This window comes from Stylophora pistillata, chromosome 3 (assembly GCF_964205215.1).
Source record: "Stylophora pistillata chromosome 3, jaStyPist1.2, whole genome shotgun sequence".
Taxonomy (NCBI): domain Eukaryota; kingdom Metazoa; phylum Cnidaria; class Anthozoa; order Scleractinia; family Pocilloporidae; genus Stylophora; species Stylophora pistillata.
This window is the reverse complement of record NC_142521.1, coordinates 21692459-21702699: the sequence shown is the minus strand read 5'-3', so window position 1 is coordinate 21702699 and position 10241 is coordinate 21692459. Positions and strand designations below refer to the sequence as shown.

General features: G+C 44.0%; 1 protein-coding gene across 1 annotated transcript; it reads left to right on the top strand.

The window, feature by feature from the left end:
- The first annotated feature begins 3975 nt into the window (after positions 1-3975).
- On the top strand, positions 3976-9301 carry LOC111332630 (sulfotransferase 1B1-like). Its single transcript, XM_088752689.1, has 3 exons — positions 3976-4309; positions 4731-4825; positions 8885-9301. Exons 1-3 carry the CDS (start codon positions 4048-4050, stop codon positions 9167-9169), a joined length of 642 nt encoding a protein of 213 aa, XP_088608815.1. The 5' UTR covers positions 3976-4047; the 3' UTR covers positions 9170-9301.
- The last annotated feature ends 940 nt before the right edge of the window (positions 9302-10241 follow it).

Here is a 10241-nt window from a genome sequence, read left to right as displayed (position 1 = left end):
GAGGAACAGTGGGCACAGAGGACCAGTGGGTATAGAGGACCAGAGGAGTAGTGGGAACAGAGGACCAGTGGATCAGTGGGAACAGAGGACCAGTGGGTATAGAGGACAAGAGGGACAGTGGGAACATAGGACCAGTGAATATACAGGACAAGAGGAACAGTGGAAACATAGGAGCGGTGGGTACAGAGGACCAGAGGAACAGTGGTAACATAGGACCAGTGGGTATAGAGGACAAGAGGAACAGCGGGAACAGACTACCAGAGGAACAGTGGGTACAGAGGACCAAAAGGACCAGTGGGTACAGAGGACCAAAGGACCAGTGGGTACAGAAGACCAGAGGAGCAGTGGGTACAGAGGACCAGAGGACCAGTGGGTACAGAAGACCAGAGGACCAGTGGGTACAGAGGACCAGAGGAACAGTGGTAACATAGGACCAGTGGGTATAGAGGACGAGAGGAACAGCGGGAACAGATGACCAGAAGAACAGTGGGTACAGGGGACCAGAGGACCAGTGGGTACAGAGGACCAGAGGACCAGTGGATACAGAAGACCAGAGGACCAGTGGGTACAGAGGACCAGAGGACCAGTGGGTACAGAAGACCAGAGGAGCAGTGGGTACAGAGGACCAGAGGAACAGTGGTAACATAGGACCAGTGGGTATAGAGGACGAGAGGAACAGCGGGAACAGACGACCAGAAGAACAGTGGGTACAGGGGACCAGAGGACCAGTGGGTACAGAGGACCAGAGGACCAGTGGATACAGAAGACCAGAGGACCAGTGGGTACAGAGGACCAGAGGACCAGTGGGTACAGAGGACCAGAGAAACAGTGGTAACATAGGATCAGTGGGTATAGAGGACGAGAGGAACAGCGAGAACAGACGACCAGAAGAACAGTGGGTACAGGGGACCAGAGGACCAGAGGGTACAGAGGACCAGAGGACCAGTGGATACTGAAGACCAGAGGACCAGTGGGTACAGAGGACCAGTGGGTACAGAGGACCAGAGGACCAGTGGGTACAGAAGACCAGAGGACCAGTGGGTACAGAGGACCAGAGGAACAGTGGTAACATAGGACCAGTGGGTATAGAGGACGAGAGGAACAGCGGGAACAGACGACCAGAAGAACAGTGGGTACAGGGGACCAGAGGACCAGTGGGTACAGAGGACCAGAGGACCAGTGGATACAGAAGACCAGAGGACCAGTGGGTACAGAGGACCAGAGGACCAGTGGGTACAGAGGACCAGAGGACCAGTGGGTACAGAGGATCAGAGGACCAGTGGGTACAGAAGACCAGAGGAACAGTGGTAACATAGGACCAGTGGGTATAGAGGACGAGAGGAACAGCGGGAACAGACGACCAGAAGAACAGTGGGTACAGGGGACCAGAGGACCAGTGGGTACAGAGGACCAGAGGACCAGTGGATACAGAAGACCAGAGGACCAGTGGGTACAGAGGACCAGAGGACCAGTGGGTACAGAGGACCAGAGGACCAGTGGGTACAGAGGACCAGAGGACCAGTGGGTACAGAGGACCAGAGGAACAGTGGTAACATAGGACCAGTGGGTATAGAGGACGAGAGGAACAGCGGGAACAGACGACCAGAAGAACAGTGGGTACAGGGGACCAGAGGACCAGTGGGTACAGAGGACCAGTGGATACAGAAGACCAGAGGACCAGTGGGTACAGAGGACCAGAGGACCAGTGGGTACAGAGGACCAGAGGACCAGTGGGTACAGAGGACCAGAGGACCAGTGGGTACAGAGGACCAGAGGAACAGTGGTAACATAGGACCAGTGGGTATAGAGGACGAGAGGAACAGCGGGAACAGACGACCAGAAGAACAGTGGGTACAGGGGACCAGAGGACCAGTGGGTACAGAGGACCAGAGGACCAGTGGATACAGAAGACCAGAGGACCAGTGGGTACAGAGGACCAGAGGACCAGTGGGTACAGAGGACCAGAGGACCAGTGGGTACAGAGGACCAGAGGACCAGTGGGTACAGAGGACCAGAGGAACAGTGGTAACATAGGACCAGTGGGTATAGAGGACGAGAGGAACAGCGGGAACAGACGACCAGAAGAACAGTGGGTACAGGGGACCAGAGGACCAGTGGGTACAGAAGACCAGAGGACCAGTGGGTACAGAGGACCAGAGGAACAGTGGGCACAGAAGACCAGAGGAACAGTGGGCACAGTGGACCAGTGGGTACAGAGGACTAGAGGAACAGTGGGAACATAGGACCAGTGGGTATAGAGGACCAGAGGAACAGTAAGAACAGTGGGAACAAAACAACAGAGGAACAGTGGGCACAGAGGACCAGTGGGTACAGAGGACCAGTGGGTACAGAGGATCAGAGGAACAGTAGGAACATAAGACCAGAGGAACAGTGGGCACAGAGGGCCAGTGGGTACAGAGGACCAGAGGAACAGTGGGAACATAGGACCAGTGGGTATAGAGGACCAGAGGAACCGTGGGAACAGAAGACCAGAGGAACAGTGGGAACATAGGACCAATAAGTAGAGAGGACCAGAGGAAAAGTAAGAACATCAGACCAGTGGGTATACAGGACAAGAGGAACAGTGGGAACAGAGGACCATTGGGTATTGAAGACCAGAGGAACAGTGGGAACAGAAGACCAGAGGAACAGTGGGCACAGAGGACCAGTGGGTACAGAGGACGAGAGGAACAGTGGGAACACAAGACAAGAGGAACAGTGGGCACAGAGGACCAGAGGACCAGTGGGCACTGAGGACCAGAGGGCCAGTGGGTACAGGGGACCAGAGGAACAGTGGGAACAGGGGACCAGTGGGTACAGAGAACCAGAGGAATTGTGGCAACAAAAGACCAGAGGAACAGTGGGCACAGAGGACCAGTGGGTACAGAGGACCGGAGGACCAGTTGGTACAGAGGATCAGAGGAACAGTGGGAAGAGAGGACCAGTGGGTATAGAGGAACAGAGGAACAGTGGGAACAGAGGATGAGTGGGTACAGAGGACCAAAGGGAAAGTGGGAACATAGGACCAGTGGGTATAGAGGACAAGAGGAACAGTGGGAACACAAGACCAGAGGAACAGTGGGAACAGAGGACCATTGGGTATTGAAGACCAGAGGAACAGTGGGAACGGAAGACCAGAGGAACAGTGGGCACAGAGGACCAGTGGGTACAGAGGACGAGAGGAACAGTGGGAACATAGGACCAGTGGGTATAGAGGACCAGAGGAGCAGTGGGAACAGAGGACCAGTGGGAACAGACGACCAGTGGGTATAGAGGACAAAAGGAACAGTGGGAACATAGGAGCAGTGGGTACAGAGGACCAGGGGAACAGTGAGAACATAGGACCAGTGGGTATTGAGGACAAGAGGAACCGTGGGAACATATTGTATAACAAAGAGATGATTTTTCTTCTTGTCACAAGCGTGGGAAAAAGAAAAAAAGACCACCTTTCTTATTCTGCTTATGCATGTGACGGTTTCGATTTTTGTTGATTTTAGCAGTATGCAGTATGAACTTTGTAATGGCTTTGCTTTCCTTAGAGTCTCTGTGGCTCAAGCGAAGCTTATTTTTAAACAAGGGTGGGGGATCGAGGAGGGGAAGTCTAGAAAACAAGCGCCTTGGGTGCGCGCTTGTTGGATGGTCGGGGGCCATCCTACCCTAGAAAATTTTAAAATCGCAATCTCAGGGGATAATCTGCAGAGAACAGTACTTTTTTTTCGTTTTCTTTTCCTTTCTCTTTTGTTATTCATGCCTACCTCTGTACTCAACAAAAAAATTGTCATCCCCGCCAAAAGTGGGGTGGCTAAACTCCCCCCCCCCTCCAGCTTCGGTGTCGCTGGCACTTGATGTCGGTTCTAACAATGGTCCACCTTTTTGAAATCTTATCCCATTGCTTTCTCTTAATTTTGCCTGATACACCTTAAAAAATATAACTGACACACAGCTTTAATTTTGATACTGTATACTTTTTCAAGGACACATTGGCTTGCAGAAATTGTCTCACGTATTTACAACAATGGTAACCTGTCGGAAAAGCGAGGTTTTCTCATGGAAAGGGCACTGCACTCACACCAGCCGAATTCTCTAATTCCTGACCTCAGCGCCCTGCCAAGTCTCAGAATTTTTAAGACACATCTTTCTTACGATGTCATCCCGAAATCACCCAACAAGGACACGGTTTGCAAATACATTTACATTGCTCGAAATCCAAAGGACATTGCGGTATCCTATTATTTCTTCTGGTCAGGCATTTCATTATCATGGCATGGACCGTGGGAAGTTTTTGCTAAACTATTCGTCAAAGGAAATGGTGGGTTCTCGACGTTTGGGAAATGACAGTTAGCCTTATCTTTGCGGCTGATTGTTTTTTGTTCTCTGTTTTTATTCGACATCTGTATGCTGTCAAAAATGACAAATAACTGACCAACTAACAACTTTGTTCGCTTTCTCTATCCATTGTCACGTCATCCCTCTCCATCTCTAGCCTAGTTTCGTACCCAGACTATCCACGGTCAAGCGATTGTTCAGTTACAATTACCCGGTAGAATCTTGGTACGAGATAACCTACATTTCAGTCACGATTACACGGTAAGACCTGGGTACGAGATTACCACTACACCCTTAAACCATCCTCTCCTCTTATCCCTAAAACCAACCCCACCATACGGGGAATATTTTAGCGGAACTAGTGTCTTTCTATTTAATGAAGTTGTTTGTTTCTATTTCGTAAGTTCCTTGGAACCACTGGAATGACCATGTTCTGGGCTGGTGGAAGCACAAAGATGACCCTAACGTCTTGTTTCTTAAATGTGAAGATATCAAAAAGGTTTGTTGTAGTGTTCACATCCACATTTGATCAACATGTCAGTTATCATCACAGTCTGATTAGTAGACTGGTGTTGAGAATAGACTGAAGTAGAGCGTCAGTTCACCTCAATCTCCCGTGCGGCGCGCGATGTAACTTTCATCCCTTCCTTGCCAATAAGAGCCAGCCAGCACAATTTTACCCCATAGATTTCGACAGCAGTTCCTGGAAATTCAAAAATAGAAAATACAAGGGATTTCATATGACATCCTTCAAGAATAGGATGGCTACCCGTCAATGACAGTAGAATATGGAGCTTAAGCAACCACGACGAAAGGGACGACAACGTCAAGTAATCGCGAAGGGTCTGGAACGAGGACGTCGTTTTTAGCGGGAAAATGAAACTTAAGCGGTGAAGTTGCTCAAGGACGACGACGTATAAAATCTTTTATTCTCGCTTCGTCAGTTTAAGAAATGAAATCGTTCAGAAACGTCCAAAACCTTCTTCTTCTCGATCATGGATCAAATTTCCACCTATATATCGAAAGTTCGATATAGGTTATTCAATTCTTGAACATCAACAGTCCAAGGAAATATTACCTTCTGCTTTATTTACAATAATTTACGCATGGCAAAAGTTAAAATTATTAAATTTTACGGAAGTTATTTTCGATTTAAATTCAGTTCCGAAGTGTTGCTGATACAAGCAAACCCAATTTACACAAGGTTTGCCTGATTTTCAACATGCTTTAGCCTGACATGTTCTACCTTTGATGCTCCTTCCTTTGGCGAGCAAACGACTGTCAATTTAATCAATGCTAGCTAGCGATCGGTACAGATAGCAGTCGTCGCGCTTCGCAAGAATGCTATTTTTTCCCGTGTGATTTTGTCGAAATAATTTTTATGGCTGTAAATCAATATCAAACATTTCGAAAATAGATTCGCAAAACCTGACAGGTATTCGAGCTTATGTTAACACACCGATCTGAAGAATTCGATAAGTCGATTGAAGAAGAGCAACAAGCAAATTGTTTTAGTGGCAATAATTCGGCAGTTCAATACACACAGCTGTTGACTACGGAAGCCGAAAAGGGACAATCCAAAAATATTTTTCAAATCTCGAAAAATATTTCAAATCGCAATATTTATTTTAAACTCACTGTCGAAAAGTTTGACAAATCCAAAGATATTATGCAAATCCAAAAAAATATTTAGAAATCCAAAAAAATTTTTTCAAAATCCCAACATATTTTGCGAATCCGAAAAAATATATTGAAATCCAAAGAAGTTTTTTCAAAATCCGAAAATATTTTGCGAATCCAAAAAAATATTTTGAAATCCAAAAACATTTTTTCAAACTCCGAAAATATTTGCAAATCCAAAAAAATTTTGTGTTAAATGGGTACACTAAGAACTGTAGTACGATGGAATCAGCGCGCGTGGCGCAAGCTGAAAGCAATCAAGACAACTTAACGATCGAGACAGTGAAAAAAATAGCTGTACATCTACAAAGGCGAACGATTAAAAAAGACGCAATCCCTGATGTGCGTACTCATTTTAAACAAACTGAGACATTTCTGTATACACACTATAGTTCCTGTCACCCACAAGGAATTAAAAGAGACTTCATAAAAGGGGAGACCCTTAGACTTCTAAGAACAAACTCCTCTGAAACAATATTTGAGGAGAAAATTACAAATGAAGCGCATTTGCTAAAGAGAGGCTACCAAGAGGACCTCATTAGCACAACCCTCTCAGAAGTGAATTAAAAAACAGGAAATTAGCTCTTCAACAGAAACAAAAGACGAACCAACGAATCTTGCCTTTTGTGTTACACAATACCAACCATCAGTGCCAAACCTAAAGCAAATTCTCATGAGACACTGGTATTTAATAGAAACACAACCACTACTCAACGAAATATACAAAAATCCGTTTCTCGTATCTTACAAAAGAGGACCGTCGCCTAAAGACATACTCAATGGGGCCAAACTTTGAATAGGCTAGTCTAAACACGCGCTGGGGAGTCGTGTAGGCCTGTCAACCCCATTTTACAACAATTTCTCGTCTAACTATTTCCCGAACAGTGTGTTCTGAATGAAGGTGGTTTCTTTGTAACCCAAAGTGACGTAGCCTCTTCAAAGTCCTCACGTTCATTGAAATCCCATGGTATTCTGCCAGAAAGTGAACAATGGTGCCAGAAAGTGAACAAGGACCTCGAATCTGCTTCGCTTTGGCTACAGTCTAATCTCCTTACTCTTAACTGTTCTAAATCTAGATTTCTTTTATTTGGGAGTAAACGCCGTCTGAAGTCGTTACGCACTGTCGCTATCCATATCAACGACAGTCCGCTGGAAGAAGCTAGCTCTCTCAAATACTTGGGTGTAACACTGAACGAAGATCTATCCTGGGGTGATCACGTTAAAAATATCATAAGCAAAACAAATCAGTGACTGGGACTTGTCAGAAGAATCAAGCATCTTTTACCATTACACGCTCGGTTGATACTCTACCATTCTTTAATTTTTCCTATTTTTGACTACGGTGACATTATTTGGAGTGACAAAAACAATGTTACATTAATGAACGATCTCCAAACCCAACAAAACAAGGCAGCTAAAATCATTCTTGACAAGGCCAAGTATTCTTCCGCCACCGATGCTCTTGAGTCCTTAAAATGGAGGCGTTTAGATCAAAGACGACAGATGCACCGATGCGTTTTTATTTTTAGATGCTTGAATAACATCATTCACTTTGATCTTAATTTTAAGCATAACACTGCCTTTCATAATTATAATACCCGCCAGTGTAACAAACTGCATCTTCCAGCTCCCAAAACAAACTGGGAAAACAAAAACTAACATATCAGGCATCAAATGATTTTAACAATCTTAACCCAGATATTCAGGAATCTAAATCAATTTTATTGTTTAAAATGAAAGTGCAGTCTTTATCGTAATATTTTGTAAATTACCAATTTTTCGCTTCTTTTCATAATCTTAATTATTGTGATGTAGCAATTCTATCCCTTTAGCTTATATATTTCCTCAACGTCTGTAATTTGTATTTATTTTTCCTTTATTAATTTATTTCATACAGGGCCGTTCTGAAAACCACTTTTTGTGAGAACGCACCCTGTCTAAAGATGATGATGATGATGATGATGATGATGATGATGATGATTATTATTATTATTATTATTTTTGTTATTATGGTCTCGTAACGAAATCCCTTATTAAAGTAATGTTCTATAGCCAATCTTTCGTCTCCCGAGCTGGACAACACACTTTCCTCTTCACGCCATTTTAGTGTTCCACAACAACGGCAGAATGTTTCATTGTTCCCACATTCTCTTCCACATTTGTGACAGAACATGTTCTATCCTCGTTCCTTCGCCATTTTGTATGCGGGATGATGCGGGATATGGCAAGAAAACGCTGGGTGACTGCTGGCGCAAATAGCACGTGACAAAATATTTTTTTGGATTTGCAAAATATTTTCGGATTTTGAAAAAATTTTTTCGCATTTCAAAATATGTTTTGGATTCGCAAAATATTTTCGGATTTTGAAAAATTTTTTTGGATTTCTAAATATTTTTTTGGATTTGCAAAATATCTTTGGATTTGTCAAACTTTTCGACAGTGAGTTTAAAATAAATATTGCGATTTGAAATATTTTTCGGGATTTGAAAAATATTTTTGGATTGTCTCTTTTCGGCTTCCGTAGAATACAAACTCCAACCGGCCATCGACTGTCAAAAAAACGACAATAAACCCGCACCTTTCGATGAGAAAAACTGGTTTGAAGTTCGGAAGTTCACAAAGACGTATAAACAGGTCCTTCTCAAGTCGTCGACGACAAGACGACGACGGAATTCTTGGTTAGCGCTTGCGCAGTGATGTTCACGCTACTTCCGGTCGTCGTCCTCCGTTCGTCGTCGTGGTTGCTTAAGCTCCTTAATGTTGCACTCGGAGTACCTTCGACAGGTAATAACCTCTGAATTGTCAACAAGATTGCAACCCCAACGTTTGACGACCGTAAATCATAGAATGGTCTTCTTCAGTTGTCATTGTCTTTTAGGATCCACTCTCCCATGTTCGAATGATCGCAGACTTCCTCAACAGGCCTCTCACTGATGATGTCATCAGTCGCATCGCTGAGCAGTGCAATTTCATTACGATGAAGAAAGACCATGATGCAACTCTCACGGTTCCATTCAGGGATGGCCGAAATGTGCCGATTCTTCGCAAGAGCGTGGTCGGTGACTGGAAAAATTACTTTACTCCGGAGTTGAATGAGAGATTTGACTGGGAAGTGCTTGCAAAATTACATGGAACTGGATTAGAGTTTGATTTTGAAATATAGGATAAAGAACCACGACTGTAGCAGACAAAGGATACCTCGGATCAAAGAACATGTAGTCGATGCTTTAAATCTCAATGAAAGTATTGTACTTGTTTGATATGCAGGACATGAAGCACAATCATTTAAACTAATCGTTTTCGAGAAATGGAAATTATGTTTAGAGCCGCTTCTAGCTGCTTGATTACCTTGTGAACTCAAGGAAAAAGGAATTATAAATTTTAAAATCCATTTACCACAAAAATTCATATGAATGTTGACCAGTAGACCTTTTCGAGTCCGAAGAAAAATTGCAAAGAAACAGTTCTCTAGAATAATATCACATGACCTAAAACGGTAAACATCACGTACAAGCTTAAGAGGTGTAACGCCATGTTTACCTAATTGTAAACTCTTTAGTTGTGGTATTACTACAGACATTCCATTTTCTTGTGAATTCATCTTTATTTCCAAACTCCTTTTGGTCATTGCTTCATTCCAACAAACTGAGAAATTTTGCCTCGTTTTGATGCTTTTTCTAATGACGAACTTTGCGTAAGGAGAAGCCTCACGGTTAAGTTCGCTCTTCACTCTTTTCTCTTCAAGCTCTCTTTGAAAACCAGCCATAGACTTTAATTCAGGTTTATACAAAGAAACTCTAAAAAGTGGATAGCAAAAATAAAATAAGGTATACAACTGCATACTAAAAGTCAAATTTTATTTATGTTGCATCCCCCCCCCCCTTGTTGGGCTTCCCTTCCCTCGTATCCAAGGTACTTTAAACACTCAATTGCAAACAAAACATTTCAAGAAGGACTGTTTTCATAGTCATATTGCAGCTTTAATCCCTGGAAGCTCTCTGACAGACACACTTAGACTGCCAAAAATGTCTGTAAACTACTCACAATGCACTATAAGCAACCAGTCATTATTTATTGCTTGGGAGGTGAAGGGTATTTTTTTTGCAGGGGGGGGGGGTCTGCATACATTTCAGGGGAAACATAGGATCAGTCATTGCAGAATGTAAAGGGGGAACTAGAGAAAATTAACTGCTAATGAGGGAGGGGGGTCAAGAATCTCGCAGAGCCTCATGTGA

Bases quoted from the DNA above. Each gene is read 5' to 3' on its own strand.
- LOC111332630 (XM_088752689.1), top strand. From the start codon at position 4,048: ATGGAAAGGGCACTGCACTCACACCAGCCGAATTCTCTAATTCCTGAC. The intron at 4,310-4,730 runs GTGGGTTCTCGA...CTATTTCGTAAG, and splicing joins ACTATTCGTCAAAGGAAATG to TTCCTTGGAACCACTGGAAT. The intron at 4,826-8,884 runs GTTTGTTGTAGT...ATTGTCTTTTAG, and splicing joins AATGTGAAGATATCAAAAAG to GATCCACTCTCCCATGTTCG.